The sequence below is a fragment of the Ictidomys tridecemlineatus genome, chromosome 9 (genome assembly GCF_052094955.1).
Source record: "Ictidomys tridecemlineatus isolate mIctTri1 chromosome 9, mIctTri1.hap1, whole genome shotgun sequence".
NCBI classification, from domain to species: Eukaryota; Metazoa; Chordata; class Mammalia; order Rodentia; family Sciuridae; genus Ictidomys; species Ictidomys tridecemlineatus.
This window is the reverse complement of record NC_135485.1, coordinates 106,916,563-106,937,106: the sequence shown is the minus strand read 5'-3', so window position 1 is coordinate 106,937,106 and position 20,544 is coordinate 106,916,563. Positions and strand designations below refer to the sequence as shown.

General features: G+C 37.8%; 1 protein-coding gene across 2 annotated transcripts in view; it reads right to left on the bottom strand.

The window, feature by feature from the left end:
• The window catches only part of Unc5c (unc-5 netrin receptor C), a 349,998-nt gene that overhangs the window by 39,155 nt on the left and 290,299 nt on the right, over positions 1-20,544 (bottom strand). The window contains exons 8-11 of one of the 2 annotated variants that reach the window (XM_005337567.4): positions 15,203-15,259; positions 13,017-13,208; positions 11,770-12,114; positions 8,702-8,789 (exon numbers count right to left, since the gene is read on the bottom strand). In XM_005337567.4, coding sequence (XP_005337624.1) covers positions 8,702-8,789; positions 11,770-12,114; positions 13,017-13,208; positions 15,203-15,259 — 682 coding nt within the window. The remainder of the gene's footprint in view (positions 1-8,701; positions 8,790-11,769; positions 12,115-13,016; positions 13,209-15,202; positions 15,260-20,544) is intronic. The other variant, XM_005337568.4, reaches the window with a different exon arrangement.

The following is a 20,544-nucleotide window of genomic DNA, read 5'->3' as shown; positions in this document are numbered from 1 at the left end:
ATCAAATTAACCTATCTTGATAGGTGAATAGTCATCCCATAAGTGTTAAGTGGATGGTACAAAGTCTCACACCTCGTAAGTGCTGGTTAGCGCAGGGACTAAAACTCATGCCTTCCCGATAACAATGCTCAAGCCACTGTTAGAGTAGCCTGGCCTTAGAGAATGTGGATCCAAAGAATTTCACGATCCCTCAGGAGGCCACTGAACATCACCTTCTATCTAAAGCAGGAACCTCTGACAACATGGCTGTGCTTTAGACACATCCACATTGACAGTCCATTGCTGCCAAAGGGTCATCCTGTTTATTAAACACTCAAATTTCAAAAAGATCCTTAGTTGGGATGAACCCAATCTAGTTTCCTGAAGTTTCTCTTCACCAATCTTTGACCTGTTTTCTAGCCCACTTTGTTTCATATATTTGGAGATTGTTACAACTCCAAAATCTTCATTTCACACCAAACATTCTTATCTTTTTTTCAGCATCAACTGGCAAAATATGGTCTCCAGATCTCTTCATCTTCACATGGAATTTTTACAGTGTCCACAATAGTTTGGGGAATCTTAAAGTGAACTCAATATTCAAATACTATGAGGTACTACTATTTCTTTGATTTGAAATGTGTAATTATATTCATTCATCATAAAATTGTTCTCTGAGATTACTGGTAATCAAGTAATTACTTATAAATATTATTGAGAAGGCTCCAGTTAGAAAGAAAGATGGAGATAGTATAGCTAAGTATCTCCTTTATAAAATGAGGCAATGAAAGGCCCAAGGAAGTTAAGTAATTTTTTAAAACTAACCACTCTATGTGTTCCTTACATGAATGACTCTTAGGCATACTTTATATTGTTATGTGTTAGCAGTAATGGCTTTTGAATCTAGGTATGGCCATTTATATTAAGCTTTTTGATTTTACCTTAATAGTCTCACAGTAAATTTCTTAATGTTACGTCTTTCTTCCAAATATTGGCTATATCTGCCAGTCTTTCATCCTTAGGCATAAATCTCATATGCCTGCCATCTGTGCTTTCATCACAATCACTGATAACATTGTAACACAAGAATAAGGCAAGGACAGAAATCTTTTCAAGGACACCACTTGAAAACTCTCCCATCTAGCATCAATACCTTTGAGTTATTTAGTTCAACCAAATAGAAACCCATTAAAATGTACATTGTCCAGTTGACATCCCCTTTATCTTATTCACATAGATATTAAAAAGGACATATCAAATTCCTTTGTAATTGCAATGGCCACTTGAAATTGATTTTTCTCTATTCTTTATCTGTAGTTTATATATTATTTATTACAGCATCTAGAAGTTAGTTTATCTGGCTTACCTTCATTTAACACTCAATGAATGATAGTAGCTATTATTATTTTTAATATTGTTGGAAGATAATTCTCCATGGATTTCTCATATTACTGTGCACTCTTTAATGTCTTTTCAAGGATGCTTGTAGAAGAGTTGCCTTGGAATATAAAAATAGTGTCTGCTCTGGAGCAAATGGCAGGCAGTTCTCCTTCTCATTACAAAGACCCAGGTTCCCTAAGCTCAGAGGTCCTTTACTGGAATCCAACACGTAAGTGTGTAGATGTCATCTGATGCTCTTTGTATCACCCTTTGAGAACCTGGGCTCAGGAAACTAGCACAAAGAGATAATATTCTAGATGACCTGATTGCTAACAAACTGTCCTTTGTCTCTGACCCAGGAGTTTTGTATCTTCCATCAGTACCACAAAATCAAAGTAGCTGACCTCACACCTCACATCTCACAAGTAAGGTCACATCTTGGAGCAATCACAGATGACAATTATTATCAGTTCTAAACTCTGAATTAAAATTTGGCATTTATTATCCTTAAAAAGTCTTAGCTATCGCTGCTTCCTCTCTAACTTTAAAATTGCACTCAGATCCACCAACCTATGTCTTTCTCTCTTCCTATTTAGAAACCCCAAACAAACATTACCTACTTTTAGTCTTTTAATATTGTCTCCATTCTCTATGAATAACAACAAAGTTTTCTCTATTCAATCTAAAGTTTTCTAGGTACTTGAAAATGTACTTACACTTCAAATCATAAGGTTATCAGCAGCAGCTTGAGACCTCATTACTATCCCCCTTTCCACTCTGATTTTCATTTTCTTTTAACCCAGTTTGTCCTCCTTCTTTCCAGTCTGAAATTCATTCTCTTACATGACTGAAGTTTTGCTTTCATTTTGTCATATTTAATATTACACTCTCTGCCTTAGGCAGTGACTTTATTATTGCTTAATTCTACTTTTCCTTCCAAGAAGAAAAAAAAAATCTGCAATGATTGCATTTTCCAGAGCACTGCTCTTACCTTTTAGTTACAAGTGTACCTCAAGAAGTGAGTATTAAACTTTTGAGGAAGGAGCCTAAAGTGGAATCCATTTCAAGTGGCCCTTGCAATATAACTGGAGATTGGAAACATCTGTCTCTCAGTCTGGTGTCAGCAGCCAGTGCTTGAAGGCAGGAAGGATAGGAAGCAGGGGTTCTTCTTGTCATTGAATTGGAACAGAAGGGAGCAGAAGATTCCCTGCTGGGTTGGGGAGCTGTCAGACTGGTATTCTCCAAGCACACCACTGGCATGCAATATTGATGGGCACTGTTCTTGCAGGAGGGATAGCAAGGGAAGCGGGGAGGAAGGAGGGACAATGAGTGTCAAAAGAATTTATTAACCCAGTGAGGTGGGAGAATGTAATGAATAGGGAAGTGGTGAAGTGGAATTCATAACAGGGGATGAAAAACAAAGAAGAAATAATAAGACACTCAAATGCTTTCAAGATGAAAGAAATCGGCTTGAAATTGGAAACATTTCCGAGCATATACAGAAAGAGTGACTTAGATAAGATTTAACTTCGTGAAACCAAAGGTCAGAGTGTCTAAATTCATCTTTCCTTTATTTATATAAAGGTAGGATATTAAGCATACGTAAAACAGTGGAAATTAAATATAACTCTGATTCATGTTTTGTAGAGAAGGGCCTCGCTCCATCATGTCTCTTGTGTTATCCAAGCTATTCAAGCAGTCTGTAAATATTAATTGCAGATGAAATGGAGATGAACAGAGAGCAAAAATTAGCTGCAGAAGCAGCAATTAAGTAGAAATTCAGCAATGAACAATGATTAAATTTTAGAGACTTCTTAAAGACCAACAAAGACAATATCATGGTAAATGCTGGATGGGTCCTGAGGCCTCTAGGATAAAGTCCCTAAGAGTTTGTTTCTTGTCAGAGATATTTTTCATTTCTTGCTTGCTATTATCAGTGAGGAGAACTTCTACACAGAAGTGCATAATTTACACAATTTCCACATGAACAATTGCATTTGCTGCTCATGGCACACCTGTAAGGTAAAGTGTTTATATTACATTTTCTTTTCCAGTATGGTAAACTGATATCCAGAGCTGTTAGTTAACATGCTTGCCTCAGGACACAGAGCTAGGCATCAGCAAAGTGAGATTTCAAACACAAGTCATTTTGTTTCTTTCACACAGTGGTGTATTTTGTGTTGCTTGTAATGGGTGTAAGGACTTTCTTGTCAATTTTGTTAGAGCAAAACTCCTTAGAAAGAATGGGTCTCCATCCACCTCTGGGTGGACATGAGATGCTCATCTCTTTTGTTAGGCCTCTCGGGATGACAGTCCCACCCTAGGCTCAGCTGCCTTTTCAAGCACACGCCTTCCCACATAACTGGCAACTTGAAATATTTGCACTCTAGGTACCTGACAGGGAATATCTAACTCACTTGCTATCAAAAGCTCAATTGAGCAAAAAACATATTTATGCAAGCCACTCTGAAGGGCATGCCACCATTTCCCCAGACAGGCAGAGTCTATCCCTGGATGAAGCCAGAACAACTGAGCATTGTGCTCTGGATGGAATGGCTGGGTCTTTGTGGAATTATTTCACTGAATGTGTGCTTAGGCCTTAGATAATCTGTTTCCACTGAAGGACACTAATAGAAGCAGACCTTGAAACTCATTGCTATTTTTATTATCAGAATGCTGTTGGTTGTATTATCAAAATGTCTTGTTTTTGAGGAATCAGAGAATGATAATTGAGCTTCTGGGCCTATTTCACATTTTCCTTTTGAAAGCTTAGACACAGTCAATTCATGATCTATTACCAGGGAATGTGCAGGGAATTATATCAAATCTATTATATTCCAGCTGCTCACCTGACTTTATCTTATCTTTAATAACCTTACTTTCCCCATTTTCTTATCTTTTTTTTTCATCCACTTCTTTAAGTTCATCCCTTCCATTGAGACCCAAAAGAAAAGAATGTATTTTTTTTTATAAACCACCTTGCAACATTTCTTTATAAGTAGGATTTCACTATATAAACATGATTCAGAATCAGGAGAGAATGACATTTACATATACCTGGTCTCCGTTGCCTCCACCCTTTAGTCTTTTTATAGCTATTGCTTCAATCATAGGAACTTGGGACTCATGAACGAGAAAGGAGTCTCTCTACCAAAAAGGAGAAATAACTCTAAGTGTCACTGAGAAATGTCAACTGCTATTTTATAAAATTCCGAACGGTAACATGTCAAAATAAACAAAAAGGATTTAGGCATGATTACTCACCTAAGGGAATTTTGGCCTTCCACTTTATCCTAACAAACACTTTTCACTGTTTGTATTTAGTATATATATATATATATATATATATATATATATATATATGTATGATAGCTTTGGTGGCCTTCCTTAACTCACCTTAAACCATTCTGAAGTGATTTCTACAGGAATGTTGGGGAAAAAAAATTCTAAACACTACCAATTCCTACAGGCGACAAACTGTACTTATTATTTTTTTTGTCTAATTATTTATACACACACACTTGCATTGCACACACAAAATGTGTATTTTTCCTTGTTCTTCCTCTGTCTTTGCATTTTGTTTTAGCATCTGAACTGTTAACCATCTCCGCCATCTTGGAGCTCTCTTTCCCTTTGTTTCTTGGGATCCCCTTCTACTGCAGGTGATTGATATATCCTTATACAAATATTCTTTCATTCAAAAATATTCACTGAGGAGCCCCTTCATGTCAAGTGCAGTGCTGCATGCAAACTCTTTACCTAGTTCCTTATCCTTACAAGGTAATTTAGTTTCTCTCTTTACACCCAAACCTGAATGGGAATATTTCCCAAAGTTGTTTCCCCAGCTTTCTTCTTTCTGTCCCTACATTTTCTCTGTCACAGACTTATCCACTGCCACGACTGCCCTTGAGTGTCTCTAGTGGACTCCTTATCCCCTCTTGCATCCCGAACACCTCTTGTTTGCAGTCCATGATTCCCCGCCTCCAGCCAGTTGCTGCTTCTGACCTCTTTCTTCTGTTGCTCTGCACATTCTTACAGTGCCCAGGATTTGCATCCTAAATGGATTCTGTGCACTCCTTCTCAACACTGTGGGTCAGGGATGAAATTCCTTCCCTTCCTCAATACATTTTACTTTCTGTCCTCTCAAGACTCAGGCCTGACTCACTCTCCCCGCTCTCCTCCCACCTAAATTGATGCCACAGCAGAACCCAGCACCTAGCCTTCAGGAAGAGTCTATTTCCTCTATCAATTCCATCACACTGTCGCCAAATCAATCTTTAAAAAGCACCGCTATTCCTGTGTCACTTGGCTGCTCAGAAGCCTTCTGTGGCTCCCTACAGTTTACAAAAAAGAGTTCTATTTACTTTTATATTTGGAAATTCTAAATTGATTTTCTTTTCTTTTCGCTTGCCTTTTGATAAAGCCACTTGGAGAACACTCAGGAAAGGGGAAATTAACTTTTCTATATATTTTTTCATTGCTGGGGATTGAACCCAGGGCCTCGGGCATGCTAGGCAAGCACTCTACTCTCAAATTGCTTTGCCGTAAGAGCTGACAAAGGACAATGTTTCAATCTTAGACTAATTTTAAAAACTTGTTACTAGAAATGAGGCAAAAAGGGCCACTTGGTCACGGAACTTGTATCCACAGGGGGAACAGGCTTTGCAACCTCTCTAGATCTATAAAGCAGGAGAGGCAGAAATGCTGGGTGCAGCCTTGAGGCTCCACACCCTCTTTGGTCAGAGGTGGCTTGTCGCATCTCTGGCTCTTTCAGCCTATCCAGCCTGCGCTTTCTAAAGAGCATATTCAGTAATGATAAGGTCCCTCTTGTCACATTCACTATGCCACATGCAATTAAGTTCACGCCTCCTGTCAGGCAATTCATATCAGCAGATGACCAGCTGGATACCATCCAGCTAGAAACACACCCAATTTTTGATATTATGAAAGAATCAGAAAGAGGGAGAATGGAGGCAAATATTCAGAATTTTCCTACACAGGTCTTGAAATGATACCCATGCCTTCTGATCCTTACCACGTCTTCCTCCAGAGAAGTTCCATCTCATATCATGTGAGGATGGAAAGGGTCTTTAGTGAGCAGTAGACACTCTGTCCACAATGCAGGATCATAAGAAACAGAGGTTTGCTGAGTGCCAGTGCTATGCAGGAGGAATGAACCTAAGAACACCCAAGAGTCCTTGGGGTCAGACGAACCTGGGTTTGAATTCTGCCACCCTTAGTTACTAACTGGGAAATCTTGACTATGTGACTTAATTTCCCTGAGACGTAGTTTCTTCATCTTCAAAGAGAAGCTCTTTATCACTTGCAGAACTGCACTGAGGAATAAATGAAGAGTGTGCTGAAGACATTGCAACAAAGCTTTGCATTATTACTATATTAAAGCACAATCTTGCCATTGTGCTTTTTACAAGAAAAAATGCATCTGGGTCACAATGGAACATGAGTGGAGAGAGGACTTCTCATTTATCTGAGACGGCCATCTTCTTGTGTTTGTTCCTTGTTTCATGGTCTCTGGTGCATATTTTCTTTTGAGATCTTGAGCTTTGTCTAGCATCATCTTTATAAACAGGACTTCTTTGTTGCACTCCAAATTCAGTGAAGTGATTCCCTGTGCACCTAACCTTAGGTGGTAGGCACAGCAAGGAGTGATTTATTGTTTTCTTTTCTTTACAGTTAAAAGAAATGGAACCTAAAAGCTGTGTGTCTAGCTTTATCAATTTTCTGCTTTCTCTTTCCTTCATTTCAAATGCACAGTTATCCTGGTTAGAATGCCAACTAAAGTTTGGGAAGAAAAACCAGATGAGTTACACATTTTCAGCTTTAGCTGGCGCCTGCAATAGCCCCTTAAGGTCTGATCTTCAGCTGCAGATAATGGTAATCAGATAAACACAGAGGCCATCAGCCCCTCATGGTTTCTCCAAAAGCACAAGCCAATACTCATTTCTACTTAAGCAAATGGCCACGTGGGCAAAAGCCTTGATGGATGGACATATTTAATGCTAACCTTAACCCTGAACAAGAGAAAAAAAATGAATAAAATAAAAGGATCTTGGAGTTTGCTAATTTTTTTTTTCTCCTGCTGCAAAAGAAGGAGTTCTGAGGTCTGTGAATGTAGCTTTGCATTGGGAATGAAAAGAATAAATATTTGATGTAGGTAAATACAGGCCTTTAAGTGACTTTCGGTTGCTCAAATTTAAGGCACGAATAATGCTCAAGGAATTTTATTCTCCTCTTATTCTGGCTATTGTTTGCATAGGTGAAAGTACACCACCTGAGGAAAAAAATGTTCTGGGTCATACCGATTATAAATACCTATCTGTCCACCTGAGTGCATAATAAAGGAGCTCTTTCAGCTACCGAAGACTAAAAATGGATGTTTTTCTGAGGATGAGAGCGGGTTAAAGAAAAGGCATAATGCGTGATAATGATAACCTACTTCTACATTTGTCACTCACTCTTTGTACTCTGAGCTCAGGGCTGAGGAGCCCACACTATTCCCCTCATGATGAACAATGGTCATTACATGATGAGGGTCTTCCTTTTTAACAGCGTCTGTTATATGAAGGCTTCTGTGTTCCTTAGAGGCCTCTGAAGGACCATTTAACACACACTTTATGTGGGAACAGATGGAGAAAGACTCTCAATGATTTGTTAAACTTCATACTGAAAACTGATTTTAGAACTTCTAAACCCCTTGTGTTAATTTTACTTAAAATAATTTCATCTTTGTGATTAAGACCCATTCGAAACACAACCTTTTGATTCCATCTAGTTTTAACCAACCCTTGACCCACTTTGAAAGGCCTGAGTTTGAAACTTGTAAGTACTAAACGTAAGAAGGGGGCTGATGACACATTGGAAGAGAATCACAAAAAATTCTGTGGGTAAATGTCGGTGCTAAACTGAGGTAGGAGGGGCGGGTCAGGGGTTATGGGTGTCCAATCCTTTGAGACCTTTAACCCTGTAATGGGAACAGGCTAGATTTCTGAATAGGGCCACACAAAGTCAATGTCTCTGTGTCAACTCACACATCTCTCTGGACATTCCAGGGATCACATTTTGACCACTTTTTCCATGTTAATATGGCCACATGTCTACTTGGAGCAAAGATCTTAGGCATTCCACCCATCCTCAAGATCTGCAAAAGTGTCAGAAGCTTCAAAGGTAAAAAGAAGTATAACTTGACCTTTTACGGGTCTAGAGAAAACTGTATGTCATTTAAGACAAAAATATGTTGGGTTTATTGTTTCTCTTGTACCATTCTCCTCCAAGTTAGACTGGTAAAGTCAAGTGCATCAGGGGGAAAAAAAAGCATATTTACCTCATATTTTCTTTCCTGTGTACAGTCACATACATTTCGTAGACTCTCCCTTGGGGAATGGCCCCAGCGGGAATCAGCAAGCTTACTCCTGAGCAGCAAAAGAAAAAAGCAGTTGTATGAGACCTGTGAATCAAAAGGAAACTTCTAGAAAGAAATGCCTTTGCAGCAAGCAAAAAGTAATGAGGAAATTCTGTGATCACGCAGCACTAAGACTGCTGCTTTTTCTCCAAAGACATGTAAATACTCATAGCTTCCCTGTTTTCCTTCCTTATTGGCCTCTGTAGTTACCACAGTTCCCTCTGAACTGTTATGGAATTACTTAGAGGAATGATTTTTTAAATTCTGGTTTTATTTAAGGAAGAGACAGATGGTTCCACTGTTGTTTTCCTTGTAAAACAAGAGAAAAACCAAAAACTGCTATAAACTTTCAAACAGCAGTAATGATCCATTGTTTCTAATTAAAAAAAAAAATCTCCACAAGATTCAAAGACAACCTCAACCATATCAAAAAAGATGTATTTCTGAAATATCTGGTTATCATCATGTATTCTACAACAGAATCAGAATTGTTGAGGTACTTTTGTTACACATAACTCAAAAAGGTGAACTGTGAGTTTAGTTAGAGCCAGTCAAAGCACTTCTACTTAGCTGCTAATTGGTGCCCTGTGGGAGCACTTTTGGACTGAACTGTGCTCTAAGCTAACTGTGCATGCAGCAATCCTTTGCCATTGAATTTGCATCAGGATCACCTGAAGGGTTTGTTAGACCACAGATTAGGGGACCTTACTACAGAGTTTCTGATTGAAAATGTTGAGGCAGGATGGGAGATTCTATAGTTCTGATGAGTTGCCAGGTGATGCCCATGATGAAGGTATGGGGCCCAGCCTGTAGGAACTGCTGAAGGACACTACTGATCATCATCTCAAAGTGACTTGGGACCGGGGTTGGGGGTCAGCATTGTGAGGATGTTTAGCTCCATCATTTCATTCCCATGAAATGCACTTTAATTCAGCTCAATAACGATGTATGGAGTATCTTTGTGAGAACAGTGTTTGGCACCATTGTGAATGCCAAGTAGGAAAAGGTAGTGTTCTTGTCCTTGAGTAACATATAGTTAACAAGGAAATGGTATATGTCAAATGAACATGATGCAACAAGAAAACTTGCCCCACTGTGTTACAATAGCTCAAGAGTAAAGAAGAGAGAGTCAAGGGGAAGTAGGGATACAAAGGCCTTGGAATAGCTCATGGAAGATGCTGAGTCAGGGCCCTCTTGAAAAGGAGAGTGATGAGGGAGCCCTGGTGGGGCAGGAAGGTCAATGTCAGGCTGATATATAGAGAATGGTTGTGGGGGGCAGTGGAGGGAGAGCAGGAGAACACACAAATCCAGTAAGACTCAGCATTTTTTTCCCCAATGAAAATCATAAAAATGTACCTTTGTCTTTGTTATGGGGATGAAAAAAAATTATAGATGTAAATTAGAAACAATGAGGCCTGACAAATATGAATGACTATGTTACTCTATTAAATGGAATGATGTTTCTGATCATTGTCTCATACATATTAAGTACTTAAAACATACTGGCTCCCTCCTTCCACTTAAGAAGCCTCTATATAATTCATATATGAATAAGTGGCAAGTGTAGCAATGGGAAGGAAAAGCAGAATCCCCGGGGGGGGGGGGGGAAGAATAGTCTTAGAAATAATCATAATATTAAAACAATGGGAGAAAATAGAAAATGTTTTCCTGGAGTCATCTGATGTCCTAATATAAATACACTAAAATATCATAATCTTAAAGAGTATACAAATATAATGAAATTGAGAAAAAGGCAAAAAAGCATTTAAAATAAAACATCTCAACTATGTAAAATGTATAAAGGCAAAATGACATTCTATTAAATATTTCAACTGTATTAAAATACTTCTTTAGAAGTATGCTATGAAAGGCATTGCAATGGGAGAATAAGAATCAAAGACAAGCCAGGTATGGTGGCGCATGCCTGTAATCCCAGCTGCTCAGGAGGCTGAGGCAGGAGGATCACTAGTTCAAAGCCAGCCTCATCAAAAGCAAGGTGCTAAGCAACTCAGTGAATCCTTGTCTCCAAATAAAATACAAAATAGGGCTGGGGATGAGGTTCAGTGTTTCAGTGCTCCTGAGATCAATCCTCAGTACCAAAAACAAAAACAAAACAAAACAAAAAAACACAAAAAAAACCCCAAAAAACAAAAAAACCAATTTTATATGCAGGTCCTAGAGATCCTCCATAGGTCTGAATATTAATTGCATTTTTCATGTGACATTAACACATTAGGTCAATGAAGTTGCTTTCTATTACTGTATTTAAAAATATTCACATTTTTTTTTCCAAAGAGCGAAGATAGATTGAAAGAGCAAGTCATTAGCCCTCTTTTGGCCTATGGTTCCAAACCCATTACTATTTCTGATTTATGAGTACCAATCTCTAATCCAACATTATTGGTCACTAACTTAAGGTCACCTTGGAAGTCCTTCTGAGGCTTTTTCTCTAGGTTGATATTATAGATGGATATATCCAAGGTCAGACTTAGGACCTTATAAATACTTTGTGGTTGAAGATTGTGGGATGAAGAGTTCAGTTAATAAAGGAAGAATCTGATGTCTATTATGATGTCTCTGATCATCAAAAAATTAGTGTTCTGAATCGTCTCTTCTTTTAGTTAGCTGGAACTGAATCAACTGACATTTTTTTTCTAATTAATTTGTCTTTTTATAATACAGTGACAATTGTGAGGGCTCTTGGTTTACTGCTGCCTCCCGAAGCTCTATTAAAAAGAAGGTCAGTGACAGTTCTAAATTGTATCTCAGCAGAAAGTTGGGAGTCAAATATTTCTAGAGGAAGTGTTTCAGACTTGTTTGAGGGAAGATAAATGGTTTTGCTGATTGGGTCTGAGGTAATATTTGATTTATGCTGAAAGGAGATTTGGGTTAGATACACAGTTAACTTTTCAGTTTAATAAGAAAACAGGGATGTGGGGACAAAGATGTTTTCAAGTTGCATCTTTGCCATTTAAACCTTTAGGAATTACCTGAATTGGGAACAATAAGGTGGCCCCCAAGGGAGTTGAAGGTGCCAAACGCTGTACAGGATGGGTCCGTCTGCCTGGCGAGACTCTGATTCTTCAGGTTGAGGGCCTCATTCTCCAGCAAGGACTGGGTCATCTGCGGGGACAGCTTGGCTGTAAACTCGGAGAGGTCATCTTGGGGGGTGACAGCCCCCGAGGTGTTGTACACTTTGATTTTCAGGTTGGGCAGTGGATCCAGAATTGGAGAATTGGTCATTGGGATTTTGTCTGAGACGTCGTGTAGGGCGTAGACAGGTCCCCTGTACATGGCTGCCGCTGAAGTGAGGTCTGGGGGCACCGCCAGAAGATCTGAGTCAGAGAAAAGAGAATTCCATTGGCATTCTCCATTCGGGCCAGCCTACATAAGCCAGACACCCCCGACACTTTCTGAGCCCAAAGCCAAGCAGCTCAGCGAATGTTAGAGATGGACAGACTCTCAGGCTCTGCTGAAAACAGGGCAAGTGGATAACTAGCATCCATTTTGTTACTGGCTCATTCTATATTTTCCTTTGAGGTCTATTCACTTTACCCAAAGGATCTGGCTGTTGCAATAGACTGGGTTGAAGAGTATGCCCCATGAGGTTCCCATTAGGTAACAGTGTCCCTTTTCTATATTAGATTTGGGTTCATTTGAAAACCACTGTATTTGTAGTAACACAAGGTATCTTGTCAAAGAAGGTAAAGAAAGAGACTAGGAAGTCAGTCCACAAATCAATGTTCTTTTTGCCAAACAGAGGTTAAAAAGTGTGACAGAGAAATGTGCCAGGGGGGCAGAAAATGATTTGTGAACACTGTCAACTCTTTTTTTTTTTTTTATTTTGGTACTTTGGATTGAACTAAGGGACACTCAACTACTGATTCATATCCTCAGCCCTATTTTGTATTTTATTTAGAGACAGGGTCTCACTGAGTTGCTTAGTGCCTTGCTTTTGCTGAGGCTGGCTTTGAACTTGAGATGCTCCTGCCTCTGCCTCCCGAGCAGTTGAGATTATAGGCATGTGCCACCGCACCTGGCATGAATCTTGACAACTCTTAATTTGTTTTGTGGAATGACATCAATCCAATAATGAATAAAATCAATAATGTCATTGTCCTCAATGAGCTTACGTTCCAGCTGAACTAGAAGACTGAAACATCATTGATCTTGAAACCACCTAAAGAAACTTCATACATGCATGAGTTACAGGGTGTGAAGTGCAATGTCCACCAACCTTGTCTGGCGGCCTTGATGTTCACAGGCTGAAAGCCCCCGTTTAGGGCTGAAGAGTCAATAATATCAGACTCAAAGTCACGATGGTTCTTCCGATACACAAATAGGGCCACGACAACAGAGATGGCCAGGCAAACAATCACTGCGATCACAATCCCAACATAGAGAGCAACATCATCCGAATCAGGAGCAGCTAGAGGGAAAGATGCAATGCTGGACTAACTGCTTAGAGAACTTTCTCACAGTACACATATGTATTGCTATAAATTTTTCAGACATTTATTGCCTTTTTTATAGGTTAATTTCAAAAGCTATATAAAATGACTGTGGCCTTTCAGTGGAAAATTATCTCTGATTTCTTTTTCTTTCTCTCTCTGCATCAATCCACCCACTAATCTATCTTATAATTGGGCAGGATAACAGACCATTTATTACCAGGCATATAAACTAGAGCTAAAACCAGCCCAACCCATGGGGGGAAGAGTTTATTATTCTTTCAGATGAAAAAAAAAATGAAAGGAGTTTTGAATTCATTGATAGTTCTTTAAGAAACATAAACACCTGGTGTGTTTGGAATCTGTATGTTTATTGAACCAGAATATTTTTCTAAGAATCATTCCAAGTCATAAAATTACTTTCCATAGTACTCTTCTTACTTTCCCTAAATCAATGAAGCGGTGAATGGGAATAGTGTAACTAAGAAACGCAAGTATTAGGAAAAAAATATATTGAATAAGAAAGGGGTGCTTTTAGAAGGCCCAGACTTGGGGGCCAGAGGTCAATTCTGGTGACTTTTGCAAAGTCCAGGCTTTTGATACAGATACAGCATTATCTCTGAGAACCTTCAGCTTCTCGTGGGTCCTGTCAGAGATTTACATTTGAGCTTGACATTACAGAAATAAAATATAGCTCTATAATGTACTAAGTCAGATATAGCTCTGGCTCAGTGATCATAAAGGCCATACTACCCCAGGGTAAACATCTGACCAATACAAGGTGCCATCCCAGGGGACCCATGTTTGGAAGAAGCAAGAACAGAACTCCTTTAAGTGTTGTATGTTCCTTGGTAGCATGAGACATGTTTGATCTAACTGGAAAAGATGATAAAAACTGATAATTTAAGCCAAAATTAAACCTTTGTTGAACTACTTTGAACATTGTTAAGTCTCTGGTTTCAGTTTTCTGTGACTCATGAGAAATGCTCAGCAAAGCTAATTAAAGTTGCTGCTCTGCTCACTACAAAAGAGGTGTTTCAATTGATACTTCAGGTGGTCAAGGCAAACTCAAATTTTATGGTCAGTTTTATACACACGTATTTGTCGGACAAAGAATTTTCCAATTCATAGGTTCTGTGACCTCCTAAAATTTGAGGAGCCACTGCTCTTTCCTAAGGCTCACAGCCACATGGTTTATATGGGGGACATAACTCATCCCTTCATTTGCCAGTGGATCATGTGATAACCCACACTCTCCAGTCATGGTATTTTTTTTGTATGTTGGGAATATAAGTGAATTTGCTATTGGAAATTGCTTCATCTCTTTTAGCATTTCATATTTAAATGTACTATGGAAGATGATGCTTTCTTCTTAAAAATACTGTTCATTCTAAAATTTGCAGAATATTTATTGTCCTGTCAATCAATCAGCATTGACATATCTTTTTTTCCAGACAACCAGTGACATCCTAAATACTCCTGACTATGTGAGCACTACTCTTAAAGTGCTGACACCTCTTTGCTGCTGGTTTTTATCTAAGGCTTTGCAGGAAGATTCTGAAGTCCAGTTAGAATATTATATTGAAATCCTTAATGTTTTACTTTACCAGGCCATAATTACTTATTCAACATTCATGATTTCTAGCACAATAGGACTGCATTTTCTCAACCTTTTCCCTTTTAATATTTGAACCCTGCCCTTTATTTATATCAGCATGGTACATGATATGTTTTCTCAGTTACCAGACTCAAGCTTTGAATGGTAGACTGACAGATTTTTAAATCAGGCAGAGACTTGAAATGACCCTTTCTTCTCTTCTGCATCAAAAATCTAATTTGTTTTTCATGTTAGAATATATTAGGTTCCTATTTCCTGTGTGCACATCTGTGATCCAAAGAAAGGCAAATTTGAACTGGGGGCAATAATGTTAAATGATTATTCAGCAACATAAAATCCAAACATCAAACTTACAAGAAAATCCATATTCATTCTGGGTTCTCTGTTCAGTTGAAATAGGATAAATGAAACCTTGAAAAGAAAAAAAATGAAACAAAAATGGGAACAAAATCAAATTAATGAAGGAAACAAAATGGGAAGCATGAAAAATGGTTTAATTAAAAGAAAAGGAAAAGAAACCTGTGGTCCTTTAAAATTCTGGTTCAGTACAGAATTATGATTTTTGCATCCCCTGTCTGCTCTGGAGCCTCACTAAGAATTAATAAGGAGGCAGATTGAATTTCAGAGCAAAAACTGGTCTCGAGTCACTAACTTTGGAGTGCTTAAAATCTTTCTTTTATTGAGCATAAACTCTAATGGATCTAATTTATTTCAGACATCAAGGGTCATTAGCATAAGGAAAATCTTTTTTCCTTATCCCTGCCATATGTTTTAATTCCCAGGACATACTCAGTAAGGCTCTAAACAGTTTTTTTTTCCTGTTTTATTTAATCATAACAGCTCACTCTTGGTCTAATAGAATTAAAGGAGACCTGTCGTCATTGGTCAAAGGTTAAGTATCCATTTACTGAGCTGAGTTGTGACCACCTCTCCCCACTACCTCAAATCCACTTTTTGTATTTTCTGTTGTTTCCTGTCTCTTTCATTTAATGGGAATCCAATAGGGATTGCCCAGGGATTGAGCAGTTTGTCAGTGCAATGGAAACTGAATGTTTTTTATTTGAAATCACTTGAAAATCAATAGGGCTTAAAGGTTATAAGGTTATTTATTTTAGGGCTTCAAAAGAATGTTGTAAATTGGGGAAAAATAACCTCATATCAGTTGAAAATACAGAAATAGTACTGTAAGGTTTTCTTTGTAATGGATTATGAAGTACGAAACCAATAATTATAACAACATAATACTTAAAATGGTAATAATGTGAAGTGGAAGAAAAGAGGAAAAAATGTGCAACATGAAGTTCTTGAAATGAAAAATCTGTGGAAAACTTTTAAGTATAATTTACAACTGGCACCCACGGTTCCCCAAGATTCAATATTCTGCAGCATATGAATTAATCAAATAACATAGCACCATTTGGATTAATCAAATGAAGATGAACAGGAAGTATGCAAATTAAATATTCCTAGTAATACTCAAGGGCAAAAAATATAGGGAAACTGCAAGAATCACAATTAATTGGTTCAAAATAAAAGGTCTGTAAAGCTTTAATACTAAAAGCAACTCTAAATCATGCTTCAGGTAGCCCCTCTGCAGTTTGCAGAGCACTCAGTTCCTATGAGCTATTTACCTATTTGGGAACTCATTCTGGAGACACATGCAGCGCTACTTTAATGAAAGGAAGGCTTGCTGTAGCACAGATAGGTTTGCTATGAATTAATTTTTAATGCTTTATTTTAGAGCAATGATTGCAACCTCCTACTCAGTTTTATAAATATTATATTCCTTATTCTAGTTGTCTGAGTCCATGTATTAGGTTTGATTTTCATTTTTAAACATCTTTGCCTGGTAATAACCTTTTTCCATTTGTATTCTATGAACTCAATAAAAGGACATCTTGGACAGATAGAGGCTTTATTTTAGGAACCCAAAGACTTATGCCAAAACAAGTTCACTACAAATGGGGGAGACCAGATAACAATGTCAGGGGTTTGGAAATGATGCTGCTATGTAGAAGGTAGTCAAAAGACTCACTTTTTACAGGTGAGAGGGCAAGGGTAGGAGCTTGAACTAGGATATTTAGAAATGTTCTGATGCTCACCTGGAAAATTTTGGTAAAGACCCACAGGGGCATATTTGAGTAAGCAGAAGAGTAACTCTTACAAGAGAAGAAGTCTATGTCCATAGATAAATAACATGGCCTGTTTACCCCACCAAGCAGTTCTGAGTTTTCCATTGCTTATATCCTTATTTCCCCAACAGAATTATTGTTCTTAACAGGCAGATCAAAGAATAATAGAAAAGAACTTTATAATTTCTATTTTAACTTCTACTTTCTCATATTTATTTAGATTGGGATCACTCAATAAATGTACTTGTGCCTTATGGTATTTTTATGAGACATATTTAATTCCAGGCACAACAGACTTAGAAGTAACTCATTCATTCAACAAATGGTCTTGAACCCTTCTGTATTCTGGGTTCTATTCTAGGCACCAGAGATACTTTCTTGCATTCATGGAGCTTATGTTCTAGTTTAATAGCAAATACAGAAGTAAAATGATTTTGAGTATTGAAAAAGTCCTTTTAAAAATAAAGTACAAGAATGTTCTATGATTGGAAATAAAGGGATGGCCAACTTAGAGAAGAGGTAAAATTTTTTTTCTTATTCAGATGAAATTTGAGCTGTAAGTGAAATTTAAGTGATGATGAGGAACCAGCAGGATAAACATCAGGAGGCAATAAGGTTGCAGGAGAGTGACAGCAAGTGTAAAAGTCCTCACAAAGAAACAGAGTGGTTAGAGGGTAGGGAGTAAGGTAGGAAAGGGAGGGGTAGGGTCCAAGAGGTGGGTAGCAGCCAGATCATGTAGGCCTGGTGGCTCAGGAGGAAGAGTTTTAGTTGCATTCCAATGAAATGCAAATCCTGGTATTGAATTTAATTTTGAAAATAATCACTTTGGTGTCTCTACCGAAAAATAAATTACAAAAGGAGGAAAGTGATAGACTTTTATAAACAATTCTATAATGTGTGGCTTGAGAGATGTACATCAATAGGTATATCAATATATTTGATGAAGTATTTATGTTTCAAGCTGTTCTAAAATAATATATATATATATATGTATATATATACACACACACACATATATATACATATACATATATACACACACACACACACACACATATATATATATATATATATATATACACATATACATATATATATATATATTTCAAATATCTCATCCACAACCAGTTATTCCTCGTAAACAATTAGGACCAATATAGCCAAACCATTATTTTCCAACATGGGAAAATTAAAAACAGAACAGTATTAAGTGTGTTCAACAAAAGCTCAACACCTGAATTTACTCTGTTATGGAAACACTGATAAAGGGTTTTGGAAGACAACCCTATAAAAAATTTCCCATCCCTTTCAAAAAACTTCTGCAACTACAGAAGTAAAACATCACTTAGGAGACAAGAAATCAGAGAAGAAAGGGATTACTGTTCTATCCCCTAAACCAAGGGAACACAGAATCACTTTCCAGAGTTTGTTTTTATGCTTGTCCATCTGATCCGCATGTCTCTGAACAACAGGGGACATTTTCTTCAGCTAATGAGGTAACCCTGCTGAGAGTAGTCCTAGCAATAATGAAAAATAACATCTCTGGGAGAACACAGCACAAAATAATTGTTAGTGTCTCTCTGACAGGCAGGTTCCTAAGTTAGGGATTTCAGTTAACTTTTCTGCTACTTGAAAGTAAGGCAGACTGAAAAGACACCAAGGCTGAAGGCCAAAGCAGTGGAACACATGTGAACTTTGAGTTTTTTCAGTCTCATGAACTTCAGTTTGAATCCTAGCTCTGCAAGTTCTTTAACTGTGAGAACTTGCTCAAACTAATTCCCTTCTCCAAGCATCGGTTGTCTAATCTGTGTAAGGGGCTATGAATACTTGCTTCCATTGTTGTGGAAAGGATAAATGAGATTTGGAAGGTGTTGGTATATTGCAGGTAATCAACAAATGACCAGCAATTATATCTATATCATTATGATGCATACTGCTAAGCTACACTAAGAATTCTTAAAAGAGATTTTATTTGTAGAGTTGATAGAGCCTATTATTTAATGAGGAAACTTAGGAGGTTTTTGAATTTCAGTTTCCCTGGTTGTTACAGAGACAAGGAGCAATATAATTTTAAGTCCTATGTACTCTTTAACCCTCTCTGCTCAAAGAGGTTTATACCTGGTCTTTGTCACTTCTGACAAAGGTATAGTGACATGGTTCAAGAGCAAATTTCCAGAGTCAGAGTGAAAGTTGATTCTAACAGAGTATCTCAATTAGGAGATACCACTTTTCTAGGAGATGTCTGGGAAGGGGCAGGGGCACTGTTTTTTTTTCTTTATTGTATTAATTACAAGGTCTAGGGGGTTATTTTTGGTATTTAGTGAGGAAGGCCAAAGATATGTCCTGTAATGGGAGTCTTGCTATGGAAAAACTTTTGGTGACAAAATGCACCTCCATGGATGAGAACATTGTCACCTGTCTTGGACTGATAGAAAAAACACAGGCCCACAGCTAGGGAAAGGACACTGCAGGCCAACCCAGGGCTGTGCTCCCCTGGAAAATTTGCTTTGTAAAGAGAAGATTTTCCTTACCTGGAGGACTAGGGGCTGGAAGTTTGTTTGTGGAGAGAAATGTTAAAAAGTGAGCGAGGACACAAACAGTTGGAAAACGAGAGCAGGCATCCTGGACAGTTAGTGCAACAATCCTTTTTCTTTAAAGCCAGCTTAAAATTGCTCACAACATCATTTCAAGAGATTATCTTGTCCAATCTTTTTCAGATGAGGAGACTGAATCCCAAAGGTGAGAAGTGATATTTTCAAAGTTGTACAAAGTGTTAAAATCCAACCAACTGAAATTGGTTTCCGCTATCTCATCAGTAGCACTGACCACCTGCAAGTTTTGCAAGTTCCTACACTGGGATGGCACCCTTCATCCACATATGGGCATTTTTGGCTGATGGTGTTAAGGTGACTTGAGGAAGGACTTTTTCTAATTTGTCCTAGGACATTCATCTATTAAACTAGGGGCAGCATTGTCCATACTTTTCAGCTAGTGTCTTAACTATTTTAAAAGATCAAAGCCCACGTCCAATTATTTTTTAAAGGAAAGAAAACTTGCCCTGGATTTATATTGCAGTAAGTAACAACACATTTCTTTATGTACATGGACAATATTTAGTAATTGTTTAGTAATATGCCAGGAGTAGCCTATTTAGTGGACTTATATTCGGGAATCCTCAGGAAAAATGCCAGAAACTAAGTGTAAATCTCTCTTTTCCCATTAAATGGCAAGTATTTTTATTTTTCTAGTCTTTAAAAGTTTTTTTCAAGGTGGTATATATAGTAGTTGATAACCAAAAATGATCATGGTTTTACGATTAAATTTTTTTAAAAAAGGTAATACAGACTGTTTCTATGCCACGAGTAAAATGTTTATAGAAAAATTATCCAGCAAATATGCCAATGTAAAAAATGTCACAACTTCTAAGCATCACCAGCCAAGTTTAAATTCAAGGTCAAGTCTATGCCTCTATCATCTTGGAATCATCACAGATCATAGACTAGAACTTCCTGTTTTAACACTTTTAAGCACAGAATGGTAAAGGGACTTGTCTAATATTCAAAG